Source organism: Pecten maximus, chromosome 1, assembly GCF_902652985.1.
Source record: "Pecten maximus chromosome 1, xPecMax1.1, whole genome shotgun sequence".
Taxonomy (NCBI): Eukaryota; Metazoa; Mollusca; class Bivalvia; order Pectinida; family Pectinidae; genus Pecten; species Pecten maximus.
The window spans coordinates 16,594,632-16,613,403 of NC_047015.1; the positions used below are offsets into that span (position 1 = coordinate 16,594,632).

General features: G+C 34.2%; 1 protein-coding gene across 2 annotated transcripts in view; it reads right to left on the bottom strand.

Moving 5' to 3' along the window:
- LOC117326218 (ubiquitin carboxyl-terminal hydrolase 7-like) overlaps positions 1 to 18,772 on the bottom strand; it is a 37,849-nt gene that overhangs the window by 18,904 nt on the left and 173 nt on the right. The window contains exons 1-20 of one of the 2 annotated variants that reach the window (XM_033882882.1): positions 18,466 to 18,729; positions 13,595 to 13,705; positions 12,289 to 12,391; positions 10,148 to 10,246; positions 9,578 to 9,651; positions 7,268 to 7,332; positions 6,998 to 7,086; positions 6,368 to 6,476; positions 5,560 to 5,690; positions 5,282 to 5,336; positions 4,334 to 4,414; positions 3,972 to 4,062; positions 3,355 to 3,437; positions 2,967 to 3,076; positions 2,636 to 2,789; positions 2,180 to 2,324; positions 1,909 to 1,978; positions 1,569 to 1,700; positions 1,239 to 1,305; positions 660 to 761 (exon numbers count right to left, since the gene is read on the bottom strand). In XM_033882882.1, the coding sequence (XP_033738773.1) occupies positions 660 to 761; positions 1,239 to 1,305; positions 1,569 to 1,700; positions 1,909 to 1,978; positions 2,180 to 2,324; positions 2,636 to 2,789; positions 2,967 to 3,076; positions 3,355 to 3,437; positions 3,972 to 4,062; positions 4,334 to 4,414; positions 5,282 to 5,336; positions 5,560 to 5,690; positions 6,368 to 6,476; positions 6,998 to 7,086; positions 7,268 to 7,332; positions 9,578 to 9,651; positions 10,148 to 10,246; positions 12,289 to 12,391; positions 13,595 to 13,705; positions 18,466 to 18,532 (1,938 nt within the window). In that variant the 5' untranslated portion in view covers positions 18,533 to 18,729. Of the gene's footprint in view, positions 1 to 659; positions 762 to 1,238; positions 1,306 to 1,568; positions 1,701 to 1,908; positions 1,979 to 2,179; positions 2,325 to 2,635; positions 2,790 to 2,966; positions 3,077 to 3,354; positions 3,438 to 3,971; positions 4,063 to 4,333; positions 4,415 to 5,281; positions 5,337 to 5,559; positions 5,691 to 6,367; positions 6,477 to 6,997; positions 7,087 to 7,267; positions 7,333 to 9,577; positions 9,652 to 10,147; positions 10,247 to 12,288; positions 12,392 to 13,594; positions 13,706 to 18,465; positions 18,730 to 18,772 lie in introns of those variants that run through there. The other variant, XM_033882890.1, reaches the window with a different exon arrangement.

An 18,772-nucleotide genomic window follows, 5' to 3' on the forward strand; every position in this document is an offset into this window, starting at 1 on the left:
ATTGCTTTAAGAAATAATAAATTATGCAAAATCACTAATTCTCAAAAGTCACATGAATTTAACATTCCTTCCCAAAAATCACTTCCTAAAGAGCAAGTAGCAAAATACATCTCATATATCACAGAACTTGATCCAACTAGACTAAAAACTAATCTGGAGAGGCAATAGGATGTGGTATTAATCTTGAGGCTTATAGCCCCAAAATACACCAAAAATATAATTCACATAATCTATAGGCTGTGTTGTGATATCCATACTACAATGCAATATTCAAGGTTTTGTTGAAATAACACTGATACTTTTTGAGAAACTGAGTTAAACTCAAAACTTAGTCCACATTCCCAGCATCCTATTTTCATGGAGTCACTGGATCATAAATTCTGGATAATATTCTGTATATGAAGGGTGTGTTGAATGTCCACTATGTGATCTATCGATATTCCAAATTGGTTAATTTTGGATTGATACTTTTTGAGCAATGGATCTAAATTGAAAACCTTAAATTGTGGTTGTTGGAAAAGTAACACAATAGTCACACTTTTGAAACTTTGGAGGTGAGACAAAACAGAGTCTGATTGAATGCAATTTTCATACTGGCCCGTGTAGATTGGCACATCCAGCTAAACTTGTGTTCACAATAGCAAGGTTTCTATACACACCGTTTTGTGAAGGTTTGACTCCACATCTATAAGTGTTGGTCTATAAGTCTGGTTCTGTCGGCATTGGAACGGCCATGGTCGCAACTGGTTCACAGGATATTTCTACAGTGGAAAATGTTTGACCATCATACAATATGTATGGTAATATCTTAAAATAACGAAAATAAAAGTTAATGTTAAATGGAATATGAATTTTTAAAAACAACTAAATAGATTTAAGTTTGAACTGATATTTAACTGTTATTCTAAAGCTTTGACCTTCAAAAATACACCAATTGTAACAATTTCACACCACCAAGACTTTATTCTCTATTTATAGAATGCAGAAATTCCTTGATCTGAATTGAAATAATTTGAAAAGAGTATACATATTCAGTAATGTAAGATAACTGAAAAATGAATAAAAATCATTTAAAAAAAAGAAAATGGAAATATGTGACAAAGCTTCACAATAAAGTCCATCTGATGTCACTAAAGCAGGTAAGCTGATCCAATTTTGTAGGAAATAATGTTGACTAAACTGTCTAATGACTAACGACCTAATTCAAACCAAGTTTAAAACCAATTCCTCAGACTTACCAGATTTTCTGCCAGCATTTCCATAAATTCTAATAGTGTTGATGACTTCTTTACCTTGAACTTCCTACTGTAAAACACATCAAAAGAGAAAACAAAATCTGCATTAGTCAGATGCCAGATCAGATCTGTAGTAGAGAATAACAATAGGTCAGAATTGGTGTTTGTTCCTGCTATGTGGGCGATTTTCATTCATTCCTTCTACATTTTCTTGAACAATCACATATAAAGTATCCTGAATAGGTGTACTTTTATTAAGTAATTATCAGGGATGAACTGTTCATACAGAATGTATAGATACGAGCCTTACTGAGCCATGTATAGGAGTCTCACCTGAAGTTGGCTTTCTCCAGATCCATGAGATCATTGCCTTGGTGACCATAAAAATGGTCCTCTGTCACAACCTGAACATTCATATACAAGTGTGCTTCTGTTCTCTCTTTTCTCTTTTGCACTTCCATACGTCTAGAAATTCATCAACAGAAACAAAATTATCATCTGTCACTATCAACTAATTTCATATACAAAGCCTCAGAAAAAAGTACTAGTAGGCTTCGTGAATTGAATAATTATTAGGTTTAATTTAATGCTATTTAATCAATTACACTTATTACAAAATTTACAAAATGAGCTGGGTAATACACTAATCTGGTAAATATGAATATGTTTTTACCTTTCTTCTGCTAGTCTATCAATTAAGCATTGTGGAATATCAGAATCACTCATACCATGTAAAGACTCATCTGAAATAAATGCAATGACAACTAGTTAACATCTGTTTTAGTCAAAATGACAAAAAGAATATGAACAAAAATGTGAGAAATACTACAGTGCTGACATAAAAACTGGCCAAGTAATTAAATCAAGATTTACACAACAATTAGATATCAACCGAAGAAACAATAATCATTATGCTTTTATCAAATATATTTTGATAAACTTACTTATACAACTCTCTCGTATATACACCAACATATATGCATTTGTACAGTGTTTTACAGAAATCTCATCATCATGTCCACCAAAATTGTTATCGATGGCCTCTTGTTTTGTACATCTGGACACGACATCATCATCAAATTTGCACCACTACAAAAACAAATCATATGGCATGTTATGTGTATCCTAATTGTCCATGGAACTGCAGTTTGATCTCAACACAAACATTTCTGTACAATTATATTGATGTAATATTATCATATACATTTGTACTAGTTTTATTTCTGGAATGAACCTCAAAACATTTTCCATATTATTTTTACATTATTAGTTATTTAAATCGGTGTTTCACCATTCCAATTTAGTATTTACACAGTTGATCAGTTTTTTTTTATCCTTTTCAAACCTCAATTTCAGAACAAATAATTTACATAGGGCAGACATAACAAGGAAACACTCACTTTTTCATCACATTTTGGGTTAATATATACAACATAGTGACCACCATGGTTGTCTCCACTATGTACAAGCACTGCGTGCAGAATGTAAGTGGCAGGAGTTTTCTCTTTCTCATGTAGAAATTGGTCCAATTCTAACCGTTCAGGAAATTCAAATCTGAAATAGCAATTCAATTCTTTAAGTATTTCTAAAATGTATAAACAAAACAAAACACATTTTCATTTTGAATTCTTTAAGAATGAAAGGTGAAAACAGTATAAAAAATCTCAATATTTAAAAAGAGCAAATTAAATGAGTACATTCATGTAAACATTGAATTTCTAAAGAGAGTACCTATCGTTGATCTTGACGTATGCATCAGCCATGGGGTCATACATGAACCGCAGTAGGTGTAAGTGGAGGACTGGAGGGAAACTGACAAATACAACACCTTTTTCAGACTCCTAGCAACAGCAAAATCAACAAGTGCTCAGCTCAAAAAATCACAATAATAAATACACAATTTTGTTCATTTTTTTTTTTTTTTTTTTAAATTTCATATTAACAATTTCACATATGTAGCATCTGCTTAATCACCCGATACAGAACTAGATTACACTTCAAATCGAAAAAAATAGAATGGTTCATCAGTTTGTAACAAATATTGCTCACTTCAATTTTAAGAAACAAATATGAAGTTGTAGTAAAAGACTATGCATATAAATTTAGTAGTCAATTATACCTGAAGTCCAAACTCTCCAGCATCATATTTATTTTCTCCATCTAGTGTCTCCACTTTTACATAGTCCTCAAAAGATTCCATCACTGAAACAAAGTAAGAAACTGAATAATTTGTAATTGAACAAGTACTGATTGTTATGTGGACCATAACAGATGTCCCCCAATCACCCCCACAGTCATACCTTCCCACAGTCATACCTTCCCACAGTCATACCTTCCCACAGTCATACCTTCCCACAGTCATACCTTTGTGTTTGGTATCCCTCATAACCTATCTATACCAATTTTCATCTTAATCTGAAAATATCTAGTTTTCGACCAGAAAATATCTAGTTTTCGACCAATCAGAGGCCTCTATTTCCTTACCATAGCGACTGACCTTTTCGGAAATGACTCCATGTATTTCAGCATACCTCATAACCCCTGTGTACCAATTTTAACCATAATCAGACGATTTCTAAATTTCGTTGGGGGGACATAATAAATCATTTATGTATTTCTGTCCAAAGTTGTATCAGTAGGTATGCTAAGCTCACATTTGACTATGTCCAATCTTAAAATATGCTTTGATGTTTCTGGTGCAATTAAAAAATAATAATGTTGACATTCAAAACTTACCATTTTTCTTTCCTTTCAAGTTTAATTGAATATCATAAAATGCTTCAATCTTCTGAGAATTGCAATTCACATGTTTGCAGCGAATGTATGACTGGAAAACAGATAAACAATTTCATTACAGATCAATTATGTAACAAGAGTATTTTTTTCTATAGAGTAAGACATTGTACTGTGTGGTTGAGAAAAGTTAATAAGCATTTGATTCACCAGCAAAATTTCTGTTCCAATGATTGTTTGCCCAAGTACTGACAGAACAAGTTTATGACAAGTATAATTTTAGTGTTTCCCAGTATCAAATGCACTTCTATTTGAAATAATTAAAGACAAAAGAATGAGACAACGGACAATCAACCTTTACTTACAAGCATTTTCCCTTCGAACAATCTTGGTATGGTTTGATCCACTACAGTTCCTTTCATCTTGCTCTCCATATTCTCTAACAACTGAAAATATGAGCATCAATGTTACACAGTTAGCCCACTCAGTTTGAGCAGAAGCTTTATGTAAACCAGAGGCCTATCAGCCTTAAATGTCAACTGACCATAGCAGTATTGAAGTATACGTACTCAGTAACAGTATAGTGGTACTGACAACAACTGGGGAAAAAATAACATTTGGTCAGGATCATTTCAGTTAAGTTTGAGCTGAACCCCACTGATATGTGAGAATATTATGGATGGTGCATGGCAACGGACAAAGCACAATGGCTATAGGTCATCCTGACCCTTTGGGTCAAATGACCTAAACACCTCCTCTGATATCAAGAAAATGTATGTCTCAATAATATTTGCTTCTTTTAAATGTTCTAGGACTCATTCAAATACTCAACTTTCATCTTTTCAAAATTATGCAGGGTGTTGAGGCCTACTGTTACAACATATACTGGTCATTTCAGCTGTCTCTAAAATCTATTGGATCAATTTTTGGAGAAAAAAAATAGGGGATATCTAACAGGGTCTTCAGTAATACAAAATATTTTTCACATGTGCATAGCACAAGTGAAAAATATTAGCCACACGAGTGTTTACGACATTTTATAGCAAATATACTGAGGCAGTTCAATCTCTCCCAGAATTCATTGTGGTCCCCTGTCAACAGCTCACAAATGCATAACATTATTAAGTCATATAACATGACGGAGAGCTATATACAAATCTTAATTTTCCCCATTGGTCAAATCAGAAAAAAGTGATATTTTTCACTAGTGAAAAATATCACTTTTATAGAAAGAATAATTTTCATTATTTCACTGGTAAAAATGTAATTATACTCAAACTTATAAGAATCATTCCTTAGAGGACTATACTTACAACCCTACACAACTCTTGAACATCATGTTGCATGAAGGTATCAAATGTTTCCCAGCTGAAAAAAATAGTATTGAAGTTTTACTTCAAAGTTACATACATTGACTATAAATTTCAACAGAGAAAGTGATGTTATCTACAGACAAAATAATAACGCCACTACATTGATTAAAATATAAACTCCTTGATTATTTTATATTAAGTGAAGAGTGTACTTCAATATTGCTTTGTTACTGATTTTGGTTAGATGATATATTTACCCAAATGATTTTTGTACTCACCCAAATGATTTTGTAAGTTTCTTTGTGCCTACTGGTTTATCACTGAATTGAAGCTCATAGAAGACTCTCTGCAGGGCGAGGGGTACACTCTTTGTAGAGTCATCACTCTCTGTTGGCATCTGGTACACTGCCTGATCAAAATCAAAACATTCTACTATATATTTATAACCTGTAACAAAAGTTCCACTCTATATAAAATGTCAGTTGTGTGAAATCATTTTTTAAATATTAACATATTTCTTCTTTATCCCTAGAGAGACATTGATATCTAAATAATCTCAAAATATAGAAAACTGTTTCTAGTAATATTGACACTGACCTAAGAAAATCCTTCATCATAGTTTGAGCTTTCTCAATTATTCACTAATGACTTTGCACCGAAAAGGTAATTCTTACTTGTACTTGTTCTGTGAAATTTAACAGTGATTTTAAAACTTCAGTCTACTCCCAAAATCTAACATGTGTATCAGTTTGAGTTTTCTGTGTTGACTATTTGGACAAGAATTGTGATTGAAGAAAGAAAGATCTAGATCCCATGTTATTGCTATTATATAGTTCTGGCTCCCTTGAATCAATTCTAGATCGGATTTCCCATACCAAATATCAGCATCTAAGTCCAAACAATTTTAGTGATTTCATGTAATTTTTATGGCAGTGTATCACATATGACCCCTAGGAAATCTTGATATCAAATATTAGCATCCTAGACAAGTGTTTTAAATAGCCACACAAGTCACATCTTTGCAGAAAATGTTAATCACTTCCCAACATTGAAACAGAAAAAACAAAATCAGTGTAAATACCATACCTTCCGCAATCTGTTTGTGAAGTATAAAGTCTGAAGAAGAGAATTCATGTAGCAAGTGGCACCCTGGTTCTTCAAGCCAACAAAACCAGTGTGTTTCTTGGAATCCCAACTACAAGGAAAATTTCAAACATTTATCTTGTTTCAAACACTTAAATTATCAAGAAGGATCCTGATTTGTTTATGATCACTTACTCACAATTGTAAACAGTCAAATGGCTTGGTTTAGTTTGGTTTATTTTGTTTAAAAGTCCTATTAACAGCCAGGGTCATTTAAGGATGTGCCAGGTTTTGGAGGTGGAGGAAAGCCGGAGTATCCGGACAAAACCCACCGGCCTATGGTCAGTACCTGTCAACTGCCCCACGTAGGTTTCAAACTTGCAACCCAGAGGTGAAGGGCTAGTGATTAAGTGTCTGGACACCTTAACCACTGGGCCACCACGGCAAGTCATATTACCTGTAAAATATTGACTACACATAACATTAACATTCAACCTGGATTGACTGATCATGTCACTATCAACTGCTCTTTGTTGTTACAGAAAATTTCTTTTCTCAATTTTCAACAATTAAAAGTTGTGCCAAACATAGAGAACCATACCATACTGTGTGTCACCAGAAGTTCACTATTACCTGACACCATGAGGGGCATCTGCTTTGACATAGACTTCAAGTGAAATCTTGTCATCCTTGACAAAACCCCGACTAGTATCCATCAGCTCCTGTAAAATGAAAGTGAGCTCTTTTTAATATAACAATATGTATCAATAGTATGTGTGCTGGCAGAAATGAAATAAATAAAATCACACTGTTTTTCCCCAATTTACAAAAATACAAATAAATATACCACAATAATTGTTTTAAGTTAAGAAAAATTACAAAACAACCACAAAATTAACTTACATTCCAGGCCATGAAGTGACTGTAGCCCCAGTCATTCTCCTTGTTGTAAAAAGAATGCTGAATTTCTGAAAATTATACAAGTACAATGAATTGCAATTAGACAGTAAAGTATAAGACAATGTACATGTGTGATCAGTACAAACCCTACAAACAAATTCCAGGAATTCGTATCCCCTGCTTTCATGACATATTTGTAGGTTAACATTTTTGAGGTTTAATAGGAGTAAACATGCAAGGTTTATTAGGGTATAATCCCTAGTTTCTCCATCTATTGTGTATTAGGATATAATCCCTAGTTTCTCCATCTATTGTGTATTAGGATATAATCCCTAGTTTCTCCATCTATTGTGTATTAGGGTATAATCCCTAGTTTCTCCATCTATTGTGTATTAGGATATAATACCTAGTTTCACCATCTATTGTGTATTAGGATATAATCCCCAGTTTCACCATCTATTGTGTATTAGGATATAATCCCTAGTTTCACCATCTATTGTGTATTAGGATATAATCCCTAGTTTCTCCATCTATTGTGTATTCGGATATAATCCCTAGTTTCTCCATCTATTGTGTATTAGGATATAATACCTAGTTTTTCCATCTATTGTGTATTAGGATATAATACCTAGTTTCACCATCTATTGTGTATTAGGGTATAATCCCTAGTTTCACCATCTATTGTGTATTAGGATATAATCCCTAGTTTCACCATCTATTGTGTATTAGGATATAATCCCTAGTTTCTCCATCTATTGTGTATTCGGATATAATCCCTAGTTTCTCCATCTATTGTGTATTAGGATATAATACCTAGTTTTTCCATCTATTGTGTATTAGGATATAATACCTAGTTTCACCATCTATTGTGTATTAGGGTATAATCCCTAGTTTCACCATCTATTTAGGGGATAGTAAGTTGTTTTGAGTGGCTATACTGGCGATTAGAACATGAAATTTGGTTTGAACTCGAGACCGATAGGTCGAGAGTTTAAACCAAATTTCATGTTCTAATCGCCAGTATAGCCACGAAAGACAACGTACTATCCCCATTCTAACACGTTTACTATCGCATATATTTAGAAACATTGTTTTACAGTGCTACAAGTACGCTGTTAAGTACTCTGTGACCTCCGTTAGTGACGTGTCATACTGTTGCGGATTGACCAATCAGGGAGAAGCTATCAAAGTCGGTCAATTGGCCACGCCCATACTGGCGAGAGCTCGGTCTGCATGTTAACGAAGCGGGGTATTTGGATTGTTGTGAAAGTCCTGTTTCCGAAGATTTAAAGACATATTTGCATTTACGCAGTATGCTTAACGACATGTGCATTTTCACAAAGTCAGGGATGATGTTTTTCTACAGGCTCAAACGTTATGTGAAGTTATGTGCACTTGTTCCATTTCATTTCGGATTTTACTTGACCTTAGATGCTTACACACGGACGAAATGAACGTTTCAATCAATAAATGACTGTAAGAATGATGTTAACGATTTATGTTAAATTTATTAAGTTAATTCATTCTATTCGATTTCTTCACTTTCGATTCCAATATCACGGGTCATCAATCATAAATGGTGCAGAGTGTTGAATTTCGCTACGAGTCGAACTTGACGCCATATTGTTTTGATTACAACAAGGGCGTGGCTTAACACGATATGTCATGGTTCTATCGCAGATTAGAAGTCGGTCCGCAACCAATCAAAACACGCGTTGCAAACGAATCGTGTTAGAATGTGTATTAGGGTATAATCCCTAGTTTCACCATCTATTGTGTATTAGGATATAATCTCTAGTTTCACCATCTATTGTGTATTAGGATATAATCCCTAGTTTCTCCATCCATTGTGTATTAGGATATCATCCCTAGTTTCTCCATCTATTGTGTATTAGGGTATAATACCTAGTTTCACCATCTATTGTGTATTAGGGTATAATCCCTAGTTTCACCATCTATTGTGTATTAGGATATAATCCCCAGTTTCACCATCTATTGTGTATTAGGGTATAATCCCTAGTTTCACCATCTATTTGTGTATTAGGATATAATCTCTAGTTTCACCATCTATTGTGCATTAGGATATAATCCCTAGTTTCTCCATCCATTGTGTATTAGGATATCATCCCTAGTTTCTCCATCTATTGTGTATTAGGGTATAATACCTAGTTTCACCATCTATTGTGTATTAGGGTATAATCCCTAGTTTCTCCATCTATTGTGTATTAGGATATAATACCTAGTTTCACCATCTATTGTGTATTAGGGTATAATCCCTGGTTTCTCCATCTTTATCGTGTTGTTTCTACTTACTTCTACTAAAGTTTTCCCCATCTGTATTGTGGTTGAGTATTTTCAGTGTTGCTGAAGCATTGCAAGACCAGGATCTAGATAAGAACAACAAATTAAATACTATTATAATATATCACAACCGTAGTTCAATTGATGCAGTAAGAAAAGCACATTGTAGCCTCTACATTTTCCTGTTCAGCTTTTAAAACATGTACATGGCATTTCCTTTATGGAATGGTGCTTGAACAGAGCAGCTCTTTAATGGAAGACATTAATTATAACAAGAGTATCGTGGGGGCGGAACAATATACACCTTATAGTGTTATACATTATCTTGCTTTGAAATTAGATTTATATCACCTTATTAGTGGCATGCTATAACCTTCACCTTTCAATGCAAAGATATTTTTAAAATATCTAACACGTTGACAAATACAAGAAGTCTTGAGTTTATCTCAAACTCATCAAACACAACTTGATATCATAATTACAATGCAAAAGTTCAACCGGTCAGATGATGTCATACCATAATACTCCGGTCAAATTTAATGGGTGCATAAAAATAACTTCTGATAATTTACAAATACTTACGCTGAGTCTGAGTCACCATTACATTGCACAAAGAATCCAAGTGTTTTCTGGTTGTGTCTCTCTGGATTTTGACTAAACCTTGGCATTATCATGATTTTCCTGAGGATAAAACATTTACATGATAGAGTAAAACAACAATAAAATGCCTATCAAATAAAGCCTTTTCTATTACTCCATTTACATATTTAGGTGATACTATTACATCTATAATACAAGCAATGTACTTCACAAAATAAAATAGCTATATTATTGAAAAGTGCAAATTCTTAATTCAAGAATTCAGCAAAATTTAGTCTTGCTGTCCCTTCTTAAAAAGTTAAGATTTTTTTTTAAATATCAAAATTAATTATTTAAGTATATAGCTGACTTGAGATCTATACAATCTCCTAATCCATTGAATTTTCTCCCCCGCCCAACAAAAAAAACAAATGTTAATCCAAACCTGTACAGTGTCCTGATCTTAAGCTATACACCTATACACATTATTTAACCAACTTTGTTTGCCATAGTAAAAATTACAGTCAATCCTGCTTTAACGACCACTTGTATACGATTGTGATGGCCGTGCTAAGACGACAAGCTAAGCACACCTAGTGAATACTGAAGAACTGAAGCCATACCGTAGGCTAAATAAGCTGAATTACCTCATGTGTATCGTTATTAATCGGCCATAATTACTTGTCGCTGTATGATATAACAAATGTTGAAAAATATCTTGTTATTCTGTTGATGTTTCAATATATGTTACAATCCATAACAAAGCCATTCTGATCTGTATTTTTCCCTCAGAATAACTCAAAATGTTTCTTAACAATGCTAATATTTAAAGTGTACCTTTAATGATTTGCTGTTTTTATTTGAACTGTGAATTTGTTCGTTTTAACATAAGAAGTTATCGAAAACTAAATTGAAAATTGTCTTTTCTGTCCCAAGATATGACATCAAAACAGGTTACACAATGAAATTTCCACTAGAAATTGGTCATCAGACTCGTTTTATTTGATTTTGGTCTGAAACGTTGTTGTTTCGTTATAGACCTATAAACAGTGATTAATCTAGTCTTCCATACAGGTTCAGGATTTGTAGTAGAAAACGTTGAAATTATCAATCTAGGACTTTAAGACCTCATGTATACTGAATTTGTTTTACCTAAATGACGAAAACATTTGAAAAATATATTTACATGTACTGATATCGCATTATAACTTACACATGTACTGAACATGTAATGCATATAAAAAAAAAAAAATTCATACCAAATGCTCAAATCTCATTAGTCAATTTTTTTTTCCATACTTCTGTGGAAAAAAAACAGATGCCATCAGCCATAAAAAAGAGGCCCATCAGCCATAAGTCACCCAAGTCTTTAATATTATAACTATCTTCTATGAATTTACATTGTATTTCTAAACAGTTCCTATAAAAATAGTAGTCTAGTTTCGCCCCTCCTCATAATTGTAACCAATTTTGAATAATTTCCATTAAAATGTGATTTTCCTACATAAACTATGGTACCTTGATGAAACCTATGGGTCATGAAATTTACAATTTTGATAAATCACCTTAGACCTTTCCATCTATGAAGAGTATTTGATTCTACCAAATCTGGGTCTTGAGGAGAAGTTTTTTGAAACTTCAGTCAATTTGACCCAAAACATGGGATTTTACATCCAGGAAATGATCTGATATGTTATCGATCTGATGGTCGCTTTCATATGCTATACCAATGTTTTCTCTTTGTTTTCGCATCCATTCTTTGTCTGGTCATTTGATTAATGTGACCTTTAACTTTGTGTGTCAAGGTCAACTATTTGCATAACTATTTGCATAACTATTGCAGCCAGCAACTCATGCTAATGATGTGCTAATTACCAAGTGTGTGTTTGTCACAGTAATGAAAGAAAAACATTTGAATTACAATTTTTGGATGATCTTGCATTTTGGCAGAAAAAAATCTTCAAAGTTCCTTATCTGTGTAGTTCTATATCCAAGTAATTTTTTATTTGACCTTGAAAGGTTGCACACACCATCAAATGAGCAGGTTCATTTAAATGTGACCCAAATAAACCATATTGGAAGAATATTGAATTCAACAAAAAGGAAAAACAAATTTCAAAATTGTACTTTATTTTTCAGCTCACCATGGTAGATTCCTGATCATGCAGGGAGGACTAAGAGTTGTCTCCTTCAGCTTACTGATATTGTCAACAACGAAGGAAAATGTAGCCTCAGATCTGCTTTCATCTGCACAAATAAATTGAAAAAAAATTATGCAAGCACTGATATAAATAATGATAAGAACTGTAAGCCAGAGGCAAACAAATGTTTTCACATAACTGTAAAACATGACAAACATTATTTATGTCCAGTTATTTTTTCAGTTTTCTGTACATACAAGAGGCCCATCCACCTTTAATGGTCACCTGAAATCTGGTATGTATGCAGGGTAATTACAGTTATAAGTATGTTCTGTTTCAAAGACTTTAACATATCTTATCACTGTGACCTTAAAAGAAGGTTAAAATCATCAATTTGAGCAAACTTTGTAGCCCTTCATCCCAGCATGCTACAAACCCAATATCATGGCCCTGCGACTCTTAGTTATATTTGACCCTGGTCTCTGTGCATTGTTCCAGCTAGACAAGGCTAGCAGATTGCCACACCCTGTCCTTAACTCAAAAATGCCCAGCACCCCTGGCTCTGTATCCAGTACCTTTAGATTTTGTGTTTAAAAACCTTACTCTCTTATAATTAGTTATTAAGAAGTCAAAACTGAAGATGACAGACAAAATAGGTCATTTCAGATTTTGTCTCAGGTGACCTAATAAATCTCCCACCCCAACCTGCCACTCTCATAGGACAAGGAGAAAATACATGGATAATAAGATTCTGAAATCATAGATCACTTTTCAGCACTTTTAAACATAAAAAGAGGAAATATGTATATTTATGGACACAACATGTGTATTTGTACAAATAAGAGCTCCAGATGGATCTTGGCACCCATCATTAAAGGATCTTCATCAATCTATGTAGCATGTAAAATGGATATTTTCTCGACTTTTCTCACCTTTCCTCTTTTCCTATAAATATGAAATTTGGGAAAAACCTACGTAGAGCATTATGACAAATACAGCAAACAAACTTCCACTATAAAATTTGAATGATCCACTAAGATCTTTCTGAAAACAGTGATAACAAATTTGAACTGTAAAAATTCAAAATTGATGCATGGTGGTATTTTGTTTTCCTATCATTTAAAATAAATGCACAGCAATTTGAACATCTGATGATGTCTGACTAAAAATTAAAAAAAAAACCATGATAGCCTACAATTAATTTACAATCATTTCAAGAGCAAATTTAATATTGTGACCAGTAGCATGTGGTTACCAGCAGGTAAACTACAAACAACATGTGAATTTAGTCCTAAGTGACCACACTGACCCTCGTCCATCTGTTGGTCTTCCTCATCCTGGTGATTGGTGGCCCCTGTCCCTTGTATGTCTCCATTCACTGTGGTCAAGTTACTGTCCACTGCTCCTTCCTTACCCTCCTCTGTGAAAACAAACAAAAATATCATGATATCAAAAAGTTTTCAAGCTGCTCACACAGTTTTGACAACTTGTAATGATCATCACAGTTATGGAAAGAGTCATATAATATAACTCCTTTCAATTCAAAATAGTAATTATAAGGATTTTTAACTTTTCCAGTGTTATGTAGAGGACACCATTGGGATTATGATATACACAATGTCAGTAACATATTATATCTAAGAGATTCTCACCATGGACATAACACACACAGGGACATGCATAATCATTGTATTTAAATTAGAATATTTCAGGTATTTTGTATTTTCCAAGAAATGTCAATTGCATTGCTTAATTAGCAGCATGCATCCGATATCAACTTCTTTGGCATTTTTTCCAGATATGATTTACTGAATAGCATAATTCACCACCAGTTCACAGATGGTATGAATACAAACACATTAAATCCAACATATTTCCTTTGACTTTGTAGAGTCATAAATCATTGTATGAATATTAGATAATAAGTACACATACAAAATTGTTTCAAACACAACTATCAAGCTATCAACAGTAAAAAAAAAAAGGATGTTGAACTTAAAATGATGTTTTGTGTTATTCAAATGCTTATATGGCAAAGGACTGTTGCTGTTTTCAGTTATATTTAAGCATTGATGTCATATTTTTTTAGTTTCATCGGGGTATGAAACAAATTTTGTTTGCAAACTGTGCGGATTCTTACAGAAGTTTGCAAACAATTTGTTTCATACCCCGATGAAACTAAAAAATAATTGACATCCAACGCTTATAATTAATTTTTGAAAATGATTTTCTAATTTAAAACATGTTTTATGTACAATTTTACTGGTTTTAAATGGATTCTTTTTCTCAAATCAATATGCAAAGTCAATTGTCGTATTGTGACGTCACATTTTTCGCGCCATTCTCGGAATTTCTTTCATAGAAGAATGAAAAGAATTTTTCGACCAATCACATTTGAGTATTTACCATGAAAACAAAGAAAAATTAATTATTACATATTAATCTGGTGATAAGCTTAAGCCTAGCAATAATTCAAATGGTACATAATTATATTTCCAGATTTTTGCAAAAAAACATGTTGATTCTAGAAAAAGAATACAGGATTTTATGCAAGAATAGCAATAACCCTGAAACAGTATGAAAGTAAATGATCCCATATAGACTTATCCTGAGAATGTGTGTATACACATGACATAAGCATCATGGTGATGGAGTGGGGATCTCAACTGCTTCAGAGATATAACCCAGAAACGAAGTCAAGATTCAACATAGTTGTGTTTAAAGAAACTATCAGTCCCTTGGGGTGGGGAAATACTCCTGGGCCTATTTTTACATCAGATTACAGAAATGTGTAAATCTCTTGATGCCCAGCAATGCTACATATGGTTATGGGGTGGGGATCTGAAGGTTTCAAGGATGTTACCACTGAAATATCCATGTCATACATTGCTCAGTTCCAGAGAAGAAGTCATTAATTTCAATATTGCCAAAAGGACCTCTTTTGGCCCTGCCTATTGGAGGTCAGCCCCACCATTTGTACAATTTTGAATCTGTACACCTTATGGATGCTACCAGTCATGATTAGACCAGAAGGATTTTGTGTCGTCACATGATGACAATTTCAAAGATATATAAGATTGATTGCCAATGCGCCAAACACATGCTTGTGGGACAACGTGACAAGCGTGCGACTCTTTTCAGTCTTGTCAACAGTTGTTTACATACGGTTAGTAAAACAACATTTACACCCATTATCATCTCTTTGTCCACCTCCAAAAAGCCCTTATGATTCTGATTTCATTGGATTACCAACCAATCTTTTCGACTAATTACGGTTAAATGAAGCAGTGTCCATCAGTACTGTAGATTTAGGTCTACAGGTAAGGGGACTAGTGTTACAGTTAAGTGGCCAATTAGTGACTGACTGTATATTGCATGGCTTCATCAAATCGGAACTGGAGTATACAAGGCAAAATGCAACAATGACACCAAGAAAAAGGGCAGTACATTTTGTACTACAGGAAAAGGGGCAGGGTGCATTTCTAACTTTGAATTTAAGGGCAGGGCGCCATGCCCTGCTAACCCCACCTAGCTGGAGCACTGATTATACCAATCAAAAGTCTTGCCACAAGAAACACACATCGAATATGAAATCACTGTCTCAAATGGTAAACTTACTGTGACCAATTTTACAGCTTTTAAAAGCGGGTTAAAGGTCATGGTCAAGATCAGCAGGTGCTTAAATTTAGTACCAATGGAAATCTTGTCAGAAGGAATACACGTCTGACAAATGAAAGCCCTAGCTCATACAATTAACATACTGTGGCACAAATTCAGTACCAATGGAAAGGTCCTGTCACAAGGAACACACATGACAAATACCTTTAGAAGCTGTATCTTCATAGGTATTGACACAACACTGTTTCATAAACAAGAGATCCCAGAGGGATCTTGGCGCCATCCATTGAATGATCTTTATTGGTTCTATGTCAAGACTGATCTTCTCCCTACTTTTCCCTTCTTTCATTTTTTCTCTCTTTATAATCTTATAATATGAAATATTTGCGGGGGCTTTTTACCCGATTAACCGACTTATGCAATAAGCCAAAATGCACATTGCCATCTTGGATGAAAATATTTGCGTTTATTATTGTTAATAAACAGTGTTTTTGTTTGTGCTTTTACTGATGTCAAATTGTCAGATTACTATTGTATAAAAATATGTGTATTAAAATAATAAAACCTTACAGCTTGTTTGTTATTCGTGACCCAGTAAAATCATAGCACCTCAAATCGGGGCCATACATCCATGTTTCATCCACGTGTTCCTAATTTGACATACAATCTAAGGACTCGCCGACAACTACAGTTCAAGTCCCTTATGTTTATCGTAGAGGCATTATTTTGTTCGCTATGAAGTTTTTAATATTCTATATTATTTTCAATTGCCAAAGCACAGAGATGGAGATTGAACTATCAAATTGACTTCAAAGTTTGTCAAATAACAAATATAAGATATCTGATAAATGTAACAAATCATGAAACAGACCTTTGTAGTTTCATTTATCATATATATGTAACCCTGGAAAATACAAGCCGCAATAAACCGCTCGGCTAGAGATCTTCTCTTTAGCTTGATTGGTTGAGCGCAAGACTTTATAGCTAGTAAGCCAGAGGTCTTGGATTCAATCCCTCAATTAGTTAAATTTAATTAATCATGCACTTTGTTGCATTGGCACCCACATAGGGACTCGGGAATGATACTCATCGCTGCTTGCGAAAGCATCGCTGTTACCCCTGGATAACTCAAAGACAAGCTCATTCCTGGTAACCCTGGTAAATACTAGCCAGCCTACAATATACCGCTCAGCAAGAGAGATCTTCTGTTTAGCTCGATCAGTTGAGCATCAGACTAGTAAGCCAGAGGTCCCAGGTTCGATCCTCAGCAGAGGCAGTGATTTAAATTTAATTAATTGTTGCATATATAGGACTACTAGTGTACTTTTGTCATACTGTTTTGTTTTGCCCCCTGCTCCCGTATTTCCAACACAGGTTATGTTGATAACTTTTATGGCAGAAATACAGAAACAGAAGGAGTTATATAAATTCAGGTTTGCTCCTGTCCAGTTTATCTTGGAATTCAAATAAGTTGACAAACATGTCAAATACAAATATTAGTATATTTATTATCATTAACATGGATAATATCTGATACAATTCATAACTATGATTTTGTTAGCCAACTGTAATGTTACTGGCACTATTCGGTAGTAGGCTATTTGTTGCCCATTTCTACTTCTAGTTAATTCCCTTAGATCGTAAATTATGATCAGCTGATAAATATTGTTGACTACATTGTCTGCTTTTGGGAGTATCCCATCATGCATCATGTTAGTCTCTGTTGCTACCTGCGAAGGTAAACAATAACTTCAATAGACCTTTCCATGCCTCAAATACCCGAAACATTGCCAATAATATTTGAGGTACAGAAGACATCCTGCAATGTAAGTCTTGTTGAATCGGTTTGTACTACATGTCTGTTCGCATGCTTCGTTTACATTAATAAGATATTAGGTCTGGAATCGAGTCTGAATCTAAGTTGACAAATCGCGGCATTTTGAACAGCATGCTCAACCGGCATAGTGTGGCATGGAAAGTTGTAGGAAATTTCTTTTTTGAATATGTATTTACGTCAGGCTCAACTCATGTTATGATATATAATCTACGACTGGTAGACTGTAAATTCGTAACAATACCAAACTGTTTCTAATTTTGTTTGCACCAAATCTTAGTGGTGAAACAAAATGTATCAAGAAAATTCAACGTTCTCATATAGCATTGCACTCTGGTACTACAACAGACTGCTATCTGTCAGAATGTCCAAGTCTGGTGTAGGGGCCAGAGGAAACTCGGGCTATGTATTAATTTACATATATATGGTAGAAGGAAATGCACTATTTTTCATTTCGTGCGGAAATTACGTAACAATGTAAGAGATGTGGGAAAATTACACGACAAAGGATGCAAATGTGTAACCAGATTAAAAGCACGATCAATTAATTTACGAGCCGGCAAAATATACCAACACAAAGATCAATGAATTGGTTTGTTATGAAGGGCACCAAGGGTGACGAGATGGATATGAATCTATAATGCGTGACATTGATCTGTTTGGTTGTGAATTTGAAATGAAAGAAAATCTGATGTCAATGTTAGTTTCATTATAAAAGCCTGTCGAACCCTCTTTAGAAGCGTTGTCCATTTCCACATCTTGCTGTTCTGTTCCATCATTCACATGATTGTTCATGGTGTTTTTGGAGTCGTTTAAAGTGACCGTTCTGTTGTGATCTCGCCCGGGGCTTGAAGGGCTTTTAGACGGGACGGTCACCTTTGCCTGCTTACTCACAATCCGCCCTATGTCTGCTGAATATCCCCGTGACGGGGATTCACAAATAGAAAATCATGAGCGGTCTACAATGCTCATCACGAATGAAAATAAACAAGATGGCGTCGATCATTGAGGCTGATGGGATACCAATCGACAAAA